Source organism: Podarcis muralis, chromosome 1 (genome assembly GCF_964188315.1).
Source record: "Podarcis muralis chromosome 1, rPodMur119.hap1.1, whole genome shotgun sequence".
Lineage (NCBI taxonomy): Eukaryota > Metazoa > Chordata > Lepidosauria > Squamata > Lacertidae > Podarcis > Podarcis muralis.
In genome coordinates, this window is record NC_135655.1 from 116,953,739 (window position 1) to 116,973,652 (window position 19,914).

Here is a 19,914-nt window from a genome sequence, read left to right on the forward strand (position 1 = left end):
TTTTTTAAAATTTATATCAGATTTTTAAAATTTAAATTGGATTTATAAAATAAACGGCTTTTGGAGGAAAAAACTTTCTAAACAGTTTTCTGTTTACCAAAGACTATTCATTAGGAAATAAGGATTTAAGTTTATCATGTGTGCTAAAACACAGTGTAAGTTTTTTTTTTTGTTTAATCACATCAGTTAACAAACATGGCTATATATGCTATAATGTTATTGTTTTGGTTAAATAAATTGTTTAAATTGTTATTAAGGAAAGGATTATTTTTCTCCTTCCAATAAAGTATAGCGGAAGAGTTGCCCAAATAGAAACAGTTAGCTTATTAAACCTCATAGTAATTTCATAATTCTCTCTCTATGCATTTCTAATAGTATAACTAAACCAGTAATTTTTGATATAATTGTAAAAACTACTCTGAAAATTTATTATTCCAAAAAGAAACCTTCATTTGGTTGCAAATATTAAGATTATACCAGCAAGAATGAGTCTTTCTGCAAAAAATAAAATAAAAAATGATTTAAATCAGGTCTTACTGACTCGTGATTTAAATCGTGATTTAAATTGATTTGATATAAATCAACTCCACCCTGGCTGCCATGGGTCAGGTGCTTGTTTTACATGCAGAAGGTCTCTGTTCAGTCCCCAGCATCTTCAGATAGGTCTTGAGAAAGACTGCATTTGAATCCGCTGGAGAGCCACTTCCACCTCCAGACCAGCAGTGATGGACCTTGGATTCCATCACTTGCCGTCAATGTGGTTAATGGTCAGGGACAAAAGAATTGTACTACAGCATCTTCTGGAGGGTCGCAGGGAGAGAGGTGGCCTTTCCCGAAATAATTTGAATTGACATGCTTTGCCCCACATCCCTGGCTGCAGGTTCCCCATCTCTGATTCAGACAGTGCTGAGTTATATGGACCAATGGTCTGGCTTGATATACAACCAAAACATAAGGAATAATTATTACGGTCATACCTTGGAAGTCAAATCCGTTCCGGAAGTCCATTCAACCTCCAAAATGTTTGGAAACAAAAGCCGTCCTCTGATTGGCTGCAGGAAGCTCCTGCAGCCAATCAGAAGCTGCGTAGGCCGCATTGGACGTTCGGGTTCCAAAGAACGTCCGCAAACCGGAACACTGACTTCTGGGCTTGCAGCGTTCGGGAGCCAAAAGGTTCCACTTGCAAGGCTTTCGGATTCCAAGGTACGACTGTGCTTCCATTTAAGTTCATCAAGCACTCCTTTTGAATTCTCTTTCTTGGGGATTATTAATTAATAAACTGCCAGCATTTGTATCTCCCCTTTCTGTAAGAGTGTGTTGATGGCTGTAAAACGTGCATAAATTATATAAACTCTCTTGAGTTCATGGTTCATAGGACCAGTCTTGATAACTTGATTATTAAATCTGTTTGAAACAGCACTGGTTTTCCATTGTAACCAATTTCAGCCCTGTTCCAAAGATGCACATCTATTCTGAAAGGGATAGCGGCGGTGCTGTTTCCTCCGCTTTTCATGGAAAAGAACCCATTTTCCCACAGCCCAGTTATGTGTGTTCTATAAATAGCAAGCTGGTGGCATGTGCTTTGGTTTGGTAGAGCAGTGTAAATTATGATTTATGCATGCGTGTAATAAACAAACAAACAAACAAACAAACATACCCCACCCATCTGGCTGGGCTTCCCCAGCCACTCTGGGCGGCTTCCAACAAAATATTAAAATACAGTGGTACCTCACATTACATATGCTTCAGGTTACATACGCTTCAGGTTACACACTCCGCTAACCCAGAAATAGTGCTTCAGGTTAAGAACTTTGCTTCAGGATAAGAACAGAAATCGGGCTCCGGTGGCACAGCAGCAGGCCCCATTAGCTAAAGTACATAGTGCTTCAGGTTAAGAACAGTTTCAGGTTAAGAACGGACCTCCGGAACGAATTAAGTACTTAACCCGAGGTACCACTGTACCGTAATACATCAAACATTAAAAGCTTCCCTAAACAGGGCTGCCTTCAGATGTCTTCTAAAAGTCTGGTAGTTGTTGTTCTCTTTGACATCTGGTGGGAGGGCGTTCCACAGGGTGGGGGCCACTACCGAGAAGGCCTTCTGCCTGGTTCCCTGTAACTTGGCTTCTCACAGTGAGGGAACTGCCAGAAGGCCCTTGGCGCTGGACCTCAGTGTCCGGGTAGAACAATGGGGGTGGAGACGCTCCTTCAGATATACTGGATGCTTCCCTTGTGTTCTGTCCACTAAAAAGAAAAGGGAGAGGTGTGAGGATCATGTTAATGAGAACTCAAGTTATGGGATCCAGAATACTTTTGCATCTCTTCTGTTTTGTCTTCTAGCAATGCTCATTCGTGGATTTAGTGAAAATACGGCTTTGGGTCAACACCTATTTACATGTAGAACGTTCACATGTGTTTTAATCTTCGTTTAGCTTATTGTTAATTTTAATTATCTTTTATATGCTGCTTTTAACTGTCTTCGATAATTTTGATGTTTTGGTTTTTGTAAACCATTTAGAAGTTTTATTGCAATTCAACAGTGTGTAAATTTTGTTGAATAAACAAAGTTGACTAGGCTATGTTGATTTTTCAAAATCCTATCGCTCTGTAACCTTGATGCAAATCATTTATTGCAGGAAACTCAAATTAGCTGCTGTCCTTATACCAGTGCTGGTCTTAGTAATATTCAAGTTGCCTACCATCATTTGAAATCTCCATCCTTACCTTTCATTATCAGTAATGTTTAGTTTTAATTATCCCCACCACCACCACTCTTTTATGCCAGCGTTTCTTTATGCTTATGGTTTCTTGGTTTCTTTTTGGTTTTGGTTTTAAATCTAGCGAAGTATGAGAGAGAAGCCAGTAGATATTGGAATGAATTTTACAAGATCCACAAGAACCATTTTTTCAAAGATCGCAAGTGGTTGTTCGTGGAATTTCCAGAAATTCTTCCAGAAGGAAAATCTGACTGTTGTAGAAAAGCGACTACAGAAAACTTGAGATGTACTGGTTTACTTGAAGACAACCATCTTTGTGAGGATGATTCTGCTGCAAAGGTTTCTTCCGTTTTGAGCGCATGTTATGATAACTCCGCAGCTGATAAGCAAATTGTCAAGAGCACTGGAAAGCAATTCCCTGGCGGTGATTCTTCTTACCGAATATTAGAGGTACGGTAGACCTTTCTATTCTGTGCCCAACACCATATTCTCCTGGGGTTTTTTATGCTTATGCAGAAGTGCAAAAATTGGATTGATCCTGAGACTTGTATTCTGCCTTGTTTTGGCAATCCTCCTTTCCCCTTCAGCCCAACCCATAGAGCAAGGCCTCCAGATCATTGGGAGAAGCTTATTTTGGGGGTGGTAGGAGTCAACCTATGCTTTTCCTTCTACCCTCTTCCACATGTGTTTCTGTGGATCCAACCCATATGCAGCCTTGTGAATAGTTATCTCTTTCTTAACTCGCCTGCTGTGAGTTAAGGCAGAGGGCCTTCTCAGTGGTGGCGCCTGCCCTCCCACCAGATGTCAAGGAAATAAACAACTATCTGACTTTTAGAAGACATCTGAAGGCAGCCCTGTTTAGGGAAGTTTTTAATGTTTGATGTTTTATCGTGTTTTTAATATTCTGTTGGGAGCCTCCCAGAGTGGCTGGAGAGGCCAGGCCAGATGGGCAGGATATAAGTAATAAATTGTTGTTGTTGTTGTTGTTGTTAATAAATTATGATGATGATATTAAAATCTAATTGGTTTTTTAAACCTCTCGGGTTTCCCACACAGTATTGTTCTGAATAAGACCTTGGGATCTGATAGGGTAGCACAGTCTTATTCATTTATAAAACGTTTAAAGGTAAAGGTACCCCTGCCCGTACGGGCCAGTCTTGCCAGACTCTGGGGTTGTGCGCCCATCTCACTCAAGAGGCCGGGGGCCAGCGCTGTCCGCAGACACTTCTGGGTCACGTGGCCAGCGTGACAAGCTGCATCTGGCGAGCCAGTGCAGCACACGGAACACCGTTTACCTTCCTGCTGGTAAGCGGTCCCTATTTATCTACTTGCACCCGGAGGTGCTTTCGAACTGCTAGGTTGGCAGGCGCTGGGACCGAACGACGGGAGCGCACCCCGCCGCGGGGATTCGAACCGCCGACCATGCGATCGGCAAGTCCTATGCGCTGAGGTTTTACCCACAGCGCTACCCGCATCCCTAGAAGCACAGACTTATTCATTTATAAAATGTTTAGACGGTTTAAAATAGTAAAAAAAAATCAATGAATGGTTTACCATAGGAATGCTGTAACTGCAAAAAGGCAAGCAACATTCAACCAAATTGTGCCTTAAAAACTGAATGAAAACAAGATGGAAACTTGGGGGTGGGGGTGGAGTTCAATATTGCACTAAGGCAGTCATTCCGCCAGGGCAAGCATTTGGTCTTGCCAGAAGAATGATCCCCCTTCTCGCTGCCCCCCCCCCCCACAACAACCATATACGACAGACAAAACTGAGCAGTCTACAAAACAAAATCTGGGAAAACTTGGGTCAGCTGAAAGTTTTTAAGAAGCATTTAAAGACAATTGCTTTAAAAATGTCTTCTCTTCTAACTTATTTCATGATACTCTGTTGAGGCTAGGAGCTGGTTGCAGCTTTTCTACATCCCTTTGCACGCATAGCCACTCTAATGCATTTTAAGAGAGAGGAAATGCCAGCATTTTGGAACAAATCGATATTGTGTGAGTGGCTACCAGAGTAAAGTAATTTCTTGGTGTATCAAACAAGATGAAGCCCTTCCTTGTGAAAGAAGGAGGACACACACAGAACTATTCCCTGAAGATATTTTAAATTTTAATTCTTAGTCTGTTCTCTCCCTGCCCCCCCCCAAATGTTGGGAAATAATTTTTTTATAAATGTGATCAGCTTAATATTTTGCTTTTGTCTTTACTACCAGGTTGGCTGTGGTGCTGGTAACAGCGTTTTCCCTATTTTGGAAGTGATTCGGTAAGCTAAAAAGATAACAAGTTACATGCTACAGTAATGAGGAGGGAGCAGCTGCTTTGCCGTAACTCCTACTAAGAATTTTCACTCTTGTTCAAGAATGAGGAACTTCTGGTCCTCCTGAAGTTTTTTTTGTCCCAGAACTCCTATCTATCATCCTTGTCCTTTGATCATGCTGGCCAGCTCTGATGGGTGTTGTTTTTATTATAATTTATTAAATTGGTATACTGCCCTTCATCCGAGGATCACAGCACACTTCACAACATAAAAATACAATATGAGAACACAAAGTATGCAATAAGAAACCAAAAAAAAAAACCTCAATAACCCTGTGGTGATCATACAGGGTCCCCGGACATTTCACCATCTGTTGATCCCTGTGCCACCACTTTATTTCTCGCTGCCACCACCCAGGCCCTACCTGGTACAATACTGAGTCCAGTCAGGGTTAAACTGGAACATAAACTTCTGTTTATTTATTGCAGTTTAACAAGGGTATGGTTTCATAAACAGTATAGGTCAATTACAGTCATGGGGTGCCTATCCAGTCCTGTAACTTCCCCTACCTGCTCTTACTCACTAAACCACCTCTCAGATATTTACTTGCCCCTCCCAGAGCTGGTTTTATAGTCCCTCCGACTCCACCCCCATGGGTTCTGACAGTTTGTGCTGGGACTGCTGTTTGGAGGACCACATTCCCTTGTGATACTCGCAAGTGGAATTGAAAGGTCTCTTCTAGCTACATCCCTTTCCTTTTTGCTCTGTTCTATAATATTGCGCAGGGACGCGGGTGGCGCTGTGGGTTAAACCACAGAGCCTAGGACTTGCTGATCAGAAGGTCGGCGGTTTGAATCCCCGTGACGGGGTGAGCTCCTGTTGCTCGGTCCCTGCTCCTGCCAACCTAGCAGTTCGAAAGCACGTCAGAGTACAAGTAGATAAATAGGTACCACTCCGGCGGGAAGGTAAACGGTGTTTCCGTGCGCTATTCTGGTTCGCCAGAAGCAGCTTAGTCATGCTGGCCACATGACCCGGAAGCTGTATGCCGGCTCCCTCGGCCAATAAAGCGAGATGAGCACCGCAACCCCAGAGTCGGTCACGACTGGACCTAATGGACCTTTACCTTTTATAATATCGTGCAACGGCTACCAAATGCAGCTTCGTCGCAGACAAAGCAATGGCCTAGTAGGGAAGGAGCGCTGGAGAAGTAAGCGTTTCGCTCGTTTCCCAACACGACATTTAACCACCTCCACTGTTGACTTTCCCGTTCGCTTCCCTCTGCCTTTGCCCTTTCCACATCTCCTAAGAACTGGGTTTAGGTGATTTGATTATGCCTGCAGATTAGGGGGGCTGATATTTCCCTTGTTTCTTTCTCCAGCCATCATCCCGGAGTCTTTCTGTATTGCTGTGATTTTGCTTCAGAAGCGGTGGAGCTCATCAAGGTATTTAAAACGTGGCGATTTGTTTGCGAAAGCATCCTTCAATCCTTGGGTTCGCCAGCTAGTGAAATAGGCACCAGTACCGATATAGAGCTCAAAGACTGCAACAGCTTGGAATTATAGTTCCTTTTCCAATGAAGTAGTGCATGAGGAACTGGTTCATACGCTCTCCTGCCTAGTGGGTGCTTCCAGATGATGCCCTAGAGAGGATTTGAGACCTTGGTACCTGGAGGCGTGCTTCCTCCCAGATATTATTCCCTACGTGCATCATTCAAAATCAGAGGGCTTTCCCCATCTGCTTCTGCTGACTGGAGTGTGGTAGTGCGGAGCAGGGTCTTCTCAGGTGTGGCGCTAACCTCTAGATCAGGGGTAGGCAACCTAAGGCCCAGGGGCCGGATGCGGCCCAATCGCCTTCTCAATCCGGCCCACGGACGGTCCGGGAATCAGCGTGTTTTTACTTGAGTAAAATATGTCCTTTTATTTAAAATGCATCTCTGGGTTATTTGTGGGGCCTGCCTGGTGTTTTTACATGAGTAGAATGTGTGCTTTTATTTAAAATGCATCTCAGGGTTGTTTGTGAGGCATAGGAATTCATTCACTCCCCCCCCCCCCAAAAAAAATATAGTCCGGCCCACCACATGGTCTGAGGGACAGTGGACCGGCCCACGGCTGAAAAAGGTTGTTGACCCCTGCTCTAGAGGTGGTTCCCAATGCGTGGTCCGCACACCAAGGGGGGGGGGGTCCATGGCACATACCTGCCAACTGTCTGGGACATCCCATTTTTGTGCCGAGTGTGGCCCGGAAGATGCACGTCCGGGTTTTGGGCTGGTACCTGTTGAAGTGTATGGCGGCACCATTCACATAACAAAAATTTAAATACCGGATATTTTGTTCTATAAGACTCACTTTTTCCCTCCTAAAAAGTAAGGGGAAATGTGTGTGCGTCTTAAGGAGCGAATGCAGGCTGCGCAGCTATCCCAGAAGCCAGAACAGCAAGAGGGATTGCTGCTTTCACTGCGCAGTGATCCCTCTTGCTGTTCTGGCTTCTGAAATTCAGAATATTTTTTTTCTTGTTTTCCTCCTCCAAAAACTAGGTGTGTCTTGTGGTCTGGTGCATCTTATAGAGCGAAAAATATGGTAAATTGGATTTTTAAAATAAACTGCTTTTGGAGGAAAAATCTTTCTAAAGATAGATTTGAGTTACATTATAGTCCAAAGGCTGTTCGTCAGGAAATAAGGGTTTGTTTTAAGTTTTTCATGTGTGCTAAAACTCAGTCTAAGCTTTTTAAAAAAATTAAAATGTTTAACCACATTAGTTAACAAACATGCTATAATGTTATTGTTTTAGTTGAACAAATTGTTTAAATTGTTGTTAAGGAAAGGATTATTTTTCTCCTTCTGATAAAGTACAGCAGAAAAGTTGTCCAAATATAAACAGTTAACTTATTAAACATTACAATAATTTCATAATTAACGGTCTATGTATTTCTAATAGTATAACCAAATCAGTAATTTTTGATATAACTGTAAAAACTACTCTGAAAATTTATTATTCCAAAAATGAATCCTTCATCTGGTTGTAAATGTTAAGATTATACCACGAGATTATAACACGAGTGTTAGCGTCGGCCATGCGGGAGAGTGATATTAAAAAAGCTCAGGGCAATCTCCCCCCATTTTCTAAATTTTTAGTCCCCCAAAATATTATACATGGGGGAGTGTTATATAGTGGATGCTCGGTTTGTGAATGTGATCGGTACGGGATGCACGTTCGCAACCCGCAGCATTTGCAACCCACAGCGGCGCATCTGTCCACGCGCAGGTTGCAATTTGGTCTTCTGCGCATGCTCAAAGCGTGATTTAGCGCTTCTGCGCATGCGCGGCCACCGGAACCCAAAAGTAACCCATTCCGGTACTTCCAGTTTTTCGCGCGTCCATAACCCGAAAAAACGCAACCTGCAGCATCTGTAACCCAGGTATGACTGTACACGGAAAAGTGTGGTAATTTGGTGAGAGCTTTATATCTGGGTTTTTTTATAAACTGGTCCTTAGAAATGTGGTGGGTTTGTTTTTTCCTTTTCCGAAATCTGAATCGCTGAGGAGGGGGGATTTTGGGGGAAGCGTTTCTGTGTCACAGAAAACCGATTCTAAGTAGTTTGAGAGTCTCTCTGTTTGTTCTTTCGGATTGGGGGGGACTTGTTAACAGTCGCATCCACTCATCGATTCCTCCCGGTGTTTTGCCTTTGTTCACGATGTGTGTGATGATGCCTCGCCCTACCCTTTCCCAGATGGTAGCCTGGATGTCATTCTCCTCATCTTTGTGCTGTCTTCCGTTCACCCTGACAGGTAAATGAAGGCTGGGAAAGGTGGGGGACAGAGCCAGACGCAGTAAATGTCTCTCTTCATCTGGAGTGGCTTTCAGGGCTATCTTTAGAGAGAGGGTGAATTTATTACTGAAGAGTCCTCTGGTTCACTTGCACGCTGGGCATTTAAAATCCCAATTCTCTCCCGTTCACAGCGAGAGCCGGTCGAAAGAGCGCTTCGATAATGAGGCACCTTGTCGCCCTCAGAAGAGGCTTCTTTGGCAAAATGCGTGCCTATTAAAGATGGCGGGTCTTTCCAAAATATTACAGATGACTTCTTCTTTTCCCCTTGGAAAAAAGAATTGAAATGAAACTGGCGAAATCCAAATGGCCACCTTCATGCACCAAAGATATTCCCAGCTTTGTTCTCCAAACAGCTGAGCTTTCTGATTTGCTTTCAGAGAAAATTGCATTTCCCTCATTTCTTCCTGTTTGTTCGGGAGGCAAGCGGGTGATGAGTCATAGGCAAAAGAATACTTTGCCAAGCCCGGGTGGGGAAAGGGAAGAAATATCTCTTCCCTGCACCTTTTGCTAACTCTTATGCTGCAAACCTTCAGGTTTTCTGTGCAAATTTCCACCATTAGCCTTTGTAGATCGTCCTGTTTTCTCCCCCACCGTCAGGTAATCTGACGAAGGTTGTTGTGATTAATATCCCTCAATTCTGATACTGCAAAAGGCTGTATTTAAGCGTTTTATTTTATTTCCCCCCCCAAAAAAAATTATTAGTTTTCCAGATTTATAACAAACAAATAGAAAAAAGAAAATCAAAAAACAAACCAACAAACATTTATCCTGATTGTAATAATTCCACTTTTGATAACATTGTTAGGTGAACAGTGTGTAACAATGTATTTAAGTATTTTAAATAAACATGTATGTTCAACTGAAATCAGTGAAACTGGTTGCCGAATAAGTATGCCAAAATTAGGTCCGTGCTGCAGTTTGTATCCTAAAATCACTGTTGTTCTTTCTCTCGCCACTCACCTTATCATAGTATTATCCTAATTCCAAAGGTTAAAGCACTAAAAGATAGCTGTTTGTTCTAATCTTCCTAAATATTTAAAGAAATTCCCCCGAACAAGCGCCTGTTAATAAAAAATACTGATCTCGGTTTGGGGTGGGGGTGAGGAAAAGGCAAATAATTTTTTTAGCAGGCAACGTGCAAAAGGCCACCAGGGTTCTTCTCATGTAAGAACCTTCATTCAGCATTTAAATTATCACCTGATTAGTTTTTAGGGCACTTACAGCCTGTCATTATTTTATGGGTGGGGTTCAGTCACGCCCTGGCAAATTCAGGTTGTGGAATTCAAAATGCTTTGGTGTTCTTGAGTTCACCCCACATTGAACTTTCTGTGATAAGGAAAGTGGAAGGAAATTACATTCTGAAGTGTGGAGTGACAATTGCTGGACACAATGTCCTCTAATCTCCCCACAAACTTTGTGCAAACGAATCAAGATGAATGCTTTTTTTTTTTAAGGGTTTATTGAGTTTTCAAAAACAACATCATCAGACCCTCCAAGTGTCCCTATTTTCCAGGGACAGCCCCGGATTTAGAGAAGCTGTCCCAGTTTCTGATTTGATCCTGGAATGCCCCATTTTTCCTTAGGATGTCCCTAGGTTTCATCGGAGAAATGTTAAGAGGGTATGGGGTTATGCAACCGCCGAGCCAAGGAGATAAGTAACTATACAATCTTTAGAAGACATTTGAAGGCAGCCCTGTATAGGGAAGTTTTTAAATGTTTAATGTTTTGTTATGTTTTTATATATGTTGGAAGCTGCCCAGAGTGGCTGGGGCAACTCAGCCAGATGGGCAGAGTATTATTATTATTATTATTATTATTATTATTATTATTATTATTATTATTATAATTAAAGGTAAAGGTACCCCTGCCCGTACGGGCCAGTCTTGACAGACTCTAGGGTTGTGTGCCCATCTCACTTAAGAGGCCGAGGGCCAGTGCTGTCCGGAGACACTTCCGGGTCACGTGGCCAGCGTGACAAAGCTGCATCTGGCGAGCCAGCGCAGCACACGGAAACGCCGTTTACCTTCCCGCTAGTAAGCGGTCCATATTTATCTACTTGCACCCGGGGGTGCTTTTGAACTGCTAGGTTGGCAGGCGCTGGGACCGAGCAGCGGGAGCGCACCCCGCCTCGGGGATTTGAATCGCCGACCTTTCGATCGGCAAGCCCTAGGCACTGAGGCTTTTACCCACAGCGCCACCCACATCCCATTATTATAATTAGCAGATTATTATTATTATTAGCAGGTTATTATTATTATTATTATTATTATTATTATTATTATTATTATTACTACTACTACTATAGAATAAGATGTCCTTATTTTCATCGAAGAAATGTTGAGGGTATACAACATGCAAACAAGACAAACAAACAAGAAAGAACAAAAACTTTGCGGGTCACGTTATTGGAATTAGAATAAAATAAGCAGAAGTAGGTTTTGTAGATATATCAAAATAAAATTATAGAAAGGCACCTTTTGGAAGGAAAAGCTATATATTAATAAGGCAGCCTTGCCACTTAGAGGTATGTCTTGTCAGGGGCAAGCTAGTGTTTTGTGTTTTTGAATTACACCCTGATGGTGTGTGTGTGTGTGTGTGTGTGTGTGTGTGTGTGTGTGGCTGGCTATTCTATTTTCACAGGATCCAAGGAGTTGTGAACGGGCTGGCCAGATTATTGAAACCTGGAGGAATGATTCTCTTTCGGGACTACGGAAGATACGACGCTTCTCAGCTTCGTTTCAAAAAAGGTGCTTCTCAAAGAGGCAGTTGCTTTGTTTGTCTACTTGTTGTGAGTCCTCAGTAGGGATACAGTAATCTAGCCTTCCTTTTCTCCTATTAGGCCGCTGCTTGTCGGAGAACTTCTACGTAAGAGGCGACGGCACCAGAGCTTATTTCTTCACAAAAGGTATTTGGGCCAGCACTGTGGTTGAGGAGTGCCAGTTTACCTCAGAGAGATAATCTCTCCTCGTGGATTTCTTCCAAGCCCCACTTTGGTTTAGGAACATTTGCTGCTTCAGGACAAAGGGCAAAACCTTATTCTCCGCTGATCTCCAATGAGATCAGGGCTGCCATACATTTAAAGCACACACATCATTCCAAAAAATCCTGGGAACTCTCATTTGGGAATTATAGCTCTGTGAGGGTGTCAATCACAAGTCCCAGAATTTTTTTTAGGGGAAGCCATGTGCTTAAATGTATGGCGTGTATGCAGACTCAGTTAAATTAGGCTCAATAAAATAAAATAATCGATTACAGGTGGGTGGATTTCGGTTGAACATGAGGAGAAAGCTCAGCCAAATGTGGGCTGTTTGTGGAAACCTTTTCCTCACAACAGCTCAGGTGTGATCCTGAAAGCCAGTTGATAATTTGCACTTAAAATGAAAATGTTGTATTATTGCATGAACCGTTTTGAGAGAAACACTATATACCGTATTTTTCGCTCTATAAGACGCACAAGACGCACCTAGTTTTTGGAGGAGGAAAACAAGAAAAAAAATATTCTGAATCTCAGAAGCCAGAACAGCAAGAGGGATCGCTGCGCAGTGAAAGCAGCAATCCCTCTTGCTGTTCTGGCTTCTGGGATAGCTGCGCAGCCTGCATTCGCTCCATAAGACGCACATACATTTCCCCTTACTTTTTAGGAGGGAAAAAGTGAGTCTTATAGAGCAAAAAATACGGTATATAATAATGGGATTCTTCCAGTAGAGTACAACTATTGCATTCAAAATAACGGTTTGGGAGGAGAGGAGAAGTTGCATCGCAGTACGTTGTTGAGAGCAGTATTTTAATTCCATGTGGTGGTTTGTCCGGTTGTGTCTTACAGCAGTGTGGGGCACACACTGTGGGGCACACAAGGGTGTCTGCATCGACAGGGGAAGAGGCTTCAACTTGGCACGAGATCCCTTTTCTTTCTGTGGAGTCCTGTCCTAGGCCCCTGTCTGTCATGCTTAATTAACTCTGAATTAGCTGGCGTTTCGGCGTGTGTGTGCTTTTAAATCAGTCCCACAGAGGTCTTTCTCTTCTGGATTATGAGATGTGACCAAACTCACATTTGCTTCCCATAATATTTTCTATTAACTGTGAAAGCTTTGGGAGGGGAGAGGAGAACGGGCGCCTGTAAAGAGGGCTTTCAACTTTGGTGTGACTGATGAGTTTTCGTACACCACCGGGCATGAGATTCTGTAATGAAATTCATGTGGCGCCGTGAAATGCGTCTCCTTTCCCCCGCCTTGTAGGGTTAGCGTCCGCTGCTTGGCTTTCAGAACAGCAAGAAAGAGGGAGCGTGTTCCATCCCTGACATACTCTTAACTAGGGCTGGGCGATATCTGGCTTTCAAGATCGTGATATATCAGCTGAGGAGCTGGCGATAAGTCATGGCTTCCCAGTTGCCAGTGGCAGTGCAGGCAGGCAGACACGAGTGAGGTGTGCTGTGTATACCTGAAGGCCCAGTATCCCTGAAGGAGCATCTCCACCCCCAATGTTCAGCACGGACACTGAGGTCCAGCGCTGAGAGCCTTCTGGCGGTTCCCTCACTGCGAGAAGTGAGGTTACAGGGAACCAGGCAGAGGGCCTTCTCGGGAGTGGCGCCTGCCCTGTGAAATGCTCTCCCATCAGATGTCAAGAAAATAAACAACTATCTGACTTTTAGAAGACATCTAAGGGCAGCCCTGTTTAGGGAAGTTTTTAAAGGTTTGATGTTTTTTCGTGTTTTAAATATTCTGTTGGGAGCCACCCAGAGTGGCTGGGGAAACCTAGCCAGATGGGTGGGGTATAAATCTATGATGATGATGATGATGATGATGATGATGATGATGATGCTGGTGGAAGCCACTGAGCCATGATATATCCCAGCTTCCTTTTGGGTGAAACTCACCAGAAATGGTGAAACTCACCAGGAAAAAAAGAAATCAAGTTAACAAACTTTTTATTTAAAAAATGGAAATGATCTACTGAATATTTACAGACAATCTGTAAACAGTAAAGAACATTGGCAGGATTATTGTAATAACCTGCAGATTTATATGAGTATACATTTAAAGTAGATGAATTAATGATTAAGTTAATTTGATATAGAGTCGTACCTTGGTTTTCAAACAGCTTAGTTCCCGAACGTTTTGGTTCCCAAATGCCGCAAACCCGGAGTGACTGTTCTGATTTACAAACAATTTTTGCATCTGACGGGGCTTCTGCAGCCAATTTCCAAACGTTTCGGAAGTCAAATGGACTTCCGGAACGGATTCCGTTCGATTTCCATGGTACGACTGTATACGGAAAATATAAAAAATAAATTTAAGGAACCACAGGAAAAGGGGAAGTCGAGTTTTGAAATGTTAAAATGACTGTAAAATTATTGAAATGTCTAACACTGAAAATCATAAATAAAAATTAAAAAAAGAAGGAAAGATATATCGCCAGCTCAAAATGTCTGAAACGGGTATCGCTGTATGAATCTCATACCGGTTCCAGACAGTTAATTGTAATATCAACTGGGAAAACTCAGCCAGATGGGTGGGGTAGAAGTAATAAATTGTTATTATTATTAACGAAAAGTTGATCCGCTGCAGCACAAGACATGGAATGCAAGGAAATCCTGCAGTGCCAGGAGATCCTGAGGGTGCAATTTTACTCCTGCTGTAATCCGTGACTTTGTTAGCAGCATCCTACATAGATCTTTTATTATTATTATTATTATTATTATTATTATTATCGCACTGTTTTAAATGAGTGTAACTTGGCTATTTATTTTACAAAACACAGATGAAATACACAGCATTTTCTCTTCGGCGGGCTTAACCGAAGTCCAGAACCTGCTCGATCGACGACTGCAAGTAAACAGGAAGAAGAAGGTGAAGATCCATCGGGTCTGGATTCAAGGCAAGTTCCAAAAACAAGGGGAGCTGACTCAAGAGTAGGCAAGAAAATGCTGCAGGTAAACACAACTCTTAGCCTGAGAAGACATTTCCCCTCAAACGTCCTGATAAACCAGGAACGCACTTGAGCAGAAACACGTTATTTACCATTTCCGCATATGTTGATGTGAATTGGACACAACCCAGAAGTGCGTGTGTATATGTGACTTGCCTCTTGCACACTCATTGGGAAGGAATTTCTACATTGCAGAGGCTAGTTAAGCCTCGTAGTCCCTTCCAACTCTACAATTCTGTGATTCTATGAATGAAACTGTTTCGGCGGTTTTTGTGTTCCGTTCATTGGTGGAAAGCAATTGCTTTTTAATTACTGTCCCGACCAGGAGATTCAAAAGATCGCTGGAGGGCCAAAGGTTTGGGTCAGGATTTTGACAGCGAAGGTGGGGTGGGGAAAGCTGAAGACTAAAAGTGGAGAAAAAGAGACCAAAGGGGAAATGAAACTAAAAGAAGGGTAGGAGGAAGTGGAGGAGACCAAAACAATTACGGGAAAGAGAAAGTTGAGCTGAGCTCTCCTGCCCTTTGGATTGGCCAACAGGTTGGTAGGATGTAAGTAAGAGCATTATTGTGGGAAGAAGAAAGCAAAACCCTAACCCCACCCCTTCCCACAAATACATTTAAACAGATAAAGGAAGCTAATCAGCCGAAGGCCAGGTTGAAGACGAACGTTTTGCCTGGTGCCTTAAAGGTGTATAATGAAGGCATCTGGCAATCCTTCCCAGGGAGAGCATTCGACAAATGGGAAGCCACTGCAGAGAAGGCCCCGTTCTCATGTTGCCACCCTCTGGACACAAAGGCACACAAAGAAGAGCCTCAGAAGATGAACTCAGGGTCTGGATAGGTTCCTATGGGGAGAGGCAGTCCTTGAGGTATTCCAGTCCTGAGATGCTTAAGGCTTTATAGGACAAAACCAGCCCTTTGAATTGAGCCCAGAAACTAATTGGCAGCCAGTGCAGTTGGGCCGTTTGCAAGGTTGACACATGTGGTTAAACATCCTGAAATAAAAGAAAGGACGTTTGAGGTTGTTGGGTTTTATTTTAGCAAACTGGAATTGGTTTGTGAGCTTTTGGAACACCTGTTTTAATCAAAGCATATATTTTTTTTACACTTGTTTGGTGAGCTATATGAAGCATAAGGTGAATGGATATAATAGTATGAACTGTACATGCATATGGAACAATGTATCTGGTATGCAATCCTTTGGAATTAATAAAAAACAGAAAATGTTGTAGTGTGTTAATTACTGTTTATGCAGCGCCATTCGCATGGTACTTTGACAGAAACAAAAAAATACATCTCTGCTCTAAGGGGAGAAGAAAAGGCGGAAGTGGGGATCATTTACTCGATTCCCATACGTGCCCTTGGACAGAGCTATGAGAGATCTCATCTATACCCTCTATCTCTGCTTTTAAAAACGCCATGGAAGTGTTACGTGGTTATGTAACTGTGTCCTGGTGAGCTTTCATTATTTGGCTGCACTTGGAAAATTAGTCATCAGCCTGTACTAAGCATTCAGCATTTTATAGCCCTGCAGAAAAGTTGCCGACTGCTGTATAATGTTGAGCTTTTTACTCGCCCCTAGCCATTCCACTGCGGGAGGCAGTGGAAGACAGGAGTGCCTGGTGTGCTCTGGTCCATGGAGTCATGAAGAGTCGGACACAACTAAGCAACTAAACAACAACAAAAGCCATTCCACAGTGGCGAACGGAGGCTGAAAGATATGAGACCTAGGAAATGTCACACGTCTCAAACTGAAGGGTTCCTTCAGTTCATGGCAGGATCCTGGAGAAGTTCTTCACTTGAGGAAGAGGGGGGATTTTTGCCAATTCTCCCTACCTCCAGATCCCAGCACTACCTCTTGTGTTGTCCCAGATGGTACCCTGGTCCTCCATAACAGCTTTTTTGCGAGGAGGGGGGCAGAAAGAGCACAGTGATCTGCAGGAGGAATTGGCAAAGATCACCTCTCCGCTCCTTCCTCTGAGCGCAAGGTTGGATCCAGTTGAATGAGTCCATGGTTCAGGCTAATTTTTTAACTTCAGACACCCATGTTTGAAATCTTGCAGCACTATCCTCGTCTACTCAGAAGTTAAATCCTGTTGAATTCAGTGGGGTTTACTCTCAGGTAAGTGACGTTAGGCGTGCAGCCTTGGACTACTGGGTTACACTCCTATTCCTTCATATTCAACTGTTTTTATTACTGCCAGGAGTTTTCCGCTTAATGCCCCTAGCTAATAGAAATTGTCTTGAGCGTTTTTGAGGATTAGACCCAGAATGCTAGCTGTCGTCTTAACCGCTGAATCATATGTGAAGACATACATCCTGTGTGGTTTCCTCACATTTGATCGGCTATGTATTGTCTCGTTTCATGGAAGCTGACAGCAGGAACTGAGGAACACGGCAATATTGTGTGTTCTATACACATTCAGAGAAAGCACAGTCGTATTAATAGTTTAAAGCAGAAATGGGGAACCTGAAGATGCTGTTTGGACTCCTCACCAGAGGATCGGGCGTGATGGGAATTGTAGACTGCGTACCCAGTAAATATGTGGTTAGTGTAACGCACTGAAGCAGGCATTCTTTTTGGAGGAAATGGGGTTTAACTCCATCCATGATTGAAGGAAACAGCTTTCTTCATAGATCTTGAAGCTAATATCTGGACAAACATGGACTTCCACCGGTTCAGTGTGCTCAGTGAATGCAAAATACTTAAACGTGAGACATCACTTCTTGACTTTTAAGAGGGACCTACAGATATTTCTTAAAACATCTATTTGTACTCTGCGTATCCACAAAATCTTTCAGTGCTGTCATTCTTGCCAAGAAAGAATGATTGGCATGAACATATGCATTTAACCCTTGAAATGGAATGTTTTGTGTAAAATGTTTCTATTAATATCCATATTAACACTGGATTTTTAAAGATGGGAGGGGATCCTATCTGAACATTGAGTCCCTTGTGTCTTAAATGATAAAACTAAGATAACGGATAATTTTGGATACAGTCAGCACCCCATTTTTTCCAGCTGTATCTTGGGGGGAAATTCAGATGCTCAAATAAAAGGGAGTGTTGTTGTAAGGGGGGGGGCAAGAGGACTTGGACTATTGAAGATTCTGTTCTGCAATTCTATACAAGTTATTATACAAAACTACCATTGTCTTATGTAATCGTACAGAGGTCTAGTTTGCAGCACGGCAAGATTCCTGGGGTTACAGCCAGGTTAGTGATGGTCTAAAGTGAAGAACAACTGGAAAAAACAGGTTTCCTTTGTAATTTATTTCCTTTCCTTTCTGTAGCTTAACTTTTAATCAGCAAAGCGACTTTGGGTCAGTCAAAACCGAAGAACTGAAGCCATGGCTGGGTATAATCCAGGCTTGACTTTACATAGAAATAAACCAGTGGTAGTTTTGTATCCCAGATAAACAAGCCATACTTGTTAATAATGTGTGAACACAAATTAGGAGATTGAAAAGGACACCATGCTACCGCTTTCAAAATGTGAAATTGTGTTTATTTTTAAACTAGAGTGCTCTCTATCTCTCACACACATAGAGGGAGGAAAGCAAGTCGCACAAGAACATTGAATTTATAAGAGTTTGACAGAAATCAATAGGTGTTTTTGGCAGGAGCCCCTTCTTAAAACTTTGGTTTTTATTCTAACTCTGCTAGCTTTAAGGGGAAATAGGAGCAGTTCCAAAACAAAAAAGGCAGCCATGATGAACAGCATTGCAGCATGTTTTAAAGACTAAAAAACAAATAGCTAGTTGACTTACCTAGAGAAAGACTATTGGATGCTGTGAATATTTGTTTTGCTTTGAAACAATGAAATGTAAGGCAGCCTCTTGTGAAAAGGAATTGGTCCAAAGGCTTTAGAACAGATTCTGATCTGATTTAGGCCATTTGAAACCTACAGTGCAGTGAAAAGCAGGGGCAAAACACTAGTATTCCTTAGATTGAAACAGCAAGCACTGTGTCTTTTATTTTAAGACACCCCTCTATCTTAATATGTTGTTAAAGGAGGAAAGTGGAGTTCTGTCACTGAAGGAAAGTTACATTTTTAAATCAATACCTTTCCTGTGCAAATTTGCCACATCTTAATGGAGCCTGGGAGAGAGGTGCTGGGGGCCTTGTTTATAAATTTGACAGGATGAAGTGAGATGAAAATGGTTCTTGTTAACCATTGAGGGGAATAAGGTTTCAGAGGCAGCCCCATGTATGTGTTGCACTAATCTAATCCAGAAGTTACCAGAGCACAGGTGACACATTTTCAAGAAGCATGTAATTAAGACGTGGAGCCATGGACCTAGTTAATGAAGTAATGGACACCAGCCAGTTGGCGCCAGAGACACTTGCGCAATCGCTCTCCATGCAGCAAAACCAGGGAAGGAAGCTTGCCAGCAACTTAAGTACTTGTGGGGCACCAAACAGATGTAGGGATTTATAGTGGCTGATCAGTCCAATGTGGACCAACATGTATCTTTGAGGGGGTTCCACACCCTCTGAAACAGTGGGTACGTAGCTTGAGAGTACAGTGGTACCTTGGTTTACGAACTTAATCCGTTCCAGAAGTCCGTTCTTAAACCAAAACCGTTCTTAAACCAAGGCATGCTTTCCCTAATGAGACGGTGCCCTTCCACCATTCGGATTCCATTCTTGCGGAGTTTGTAAACCAAATCATTCTTCAACCGGACTGTTCTTAAACTGAGGTACCACTGTACTTCTAAATCCACGTTTGTCACTTGAGGCTCAGAGTGCCTTCCATCAGCCTTGGCTAATGACCCAGCTGCTGCACCCCTATCTGGACAGGGATAGCCTAATTTCTGTTAACTGGGTTCTGGTAACTTCTGGATTAGATTAGTGCAACACATACATGGGGCTGCCTCTGAAACTTCAGCTAGTGTGGAATTGGGTTGTCCGGTTGCTCACTGGGGCAAGGCGGTTTGAGCATATAACTCCAATCCTGGCTCCAGTTTGTGAAGCTCATCTGGCCTATAAAAACTGAGGTTGCTGAACAGACTCTTGGGCCGGAGTGCTGTTGGCAGGGACGTTGTTGCTGTTGGTTTTCTGTATCTTTAGTTTAGATCTTCTTGTGGTTTTTGTGGAGATTGTCCAACTCGGTTGTGTAATTTTTAAGGTTTATGACTTACTGTTTACGACTACTTTTGTTATGTTGTAGTGAATGTGTTTTTTC

General features: G+C 42.7%; 1 protein-coding gene across 5 annotated transcripts in view; it reads left to right on the top strand.

Annotated features, from left to right (window-relative positions):
- Nucleotides 1–15,953, top strand: part of METTL8 (methyltransferase 8, tRNA N3-cytidine) — a 39,000-nt gene extending 23,047 nt beyond the window's left edge. For 3 of the 5 annotated variants that reach the window (XM_028749882.2, XM_028749875.2, XM_028749912.2), the window contains 7 exons: nt 2,841–3,166; nt 4,932–4,981; nt 6,354–6,417; nt 8,621–8,760; nt 11,442–11,548; nt 11,641–11,706; nt 14,559–15,953. In XM_028749882.2, the coding sequence (XP_028605715.2) occupies nt 2,841–3,166; nt 4,932–4,981; nt 6,354–6,417; nt 8,621–8,760; nt 11,442–11,548; nt 11,641–11,706; nt 14,559–14,713 (908 nt within the window). In that variant the 3' untranslated portion in view covers nt 14,714–15,953. The other 2 variants (XM_028749920.2, XM_028749899.2) reach the window with 2 other exon arrangements.
- The last annotated feature ends 3,961 nt before the right edge of the window (nt 15,954–19,914 follow it).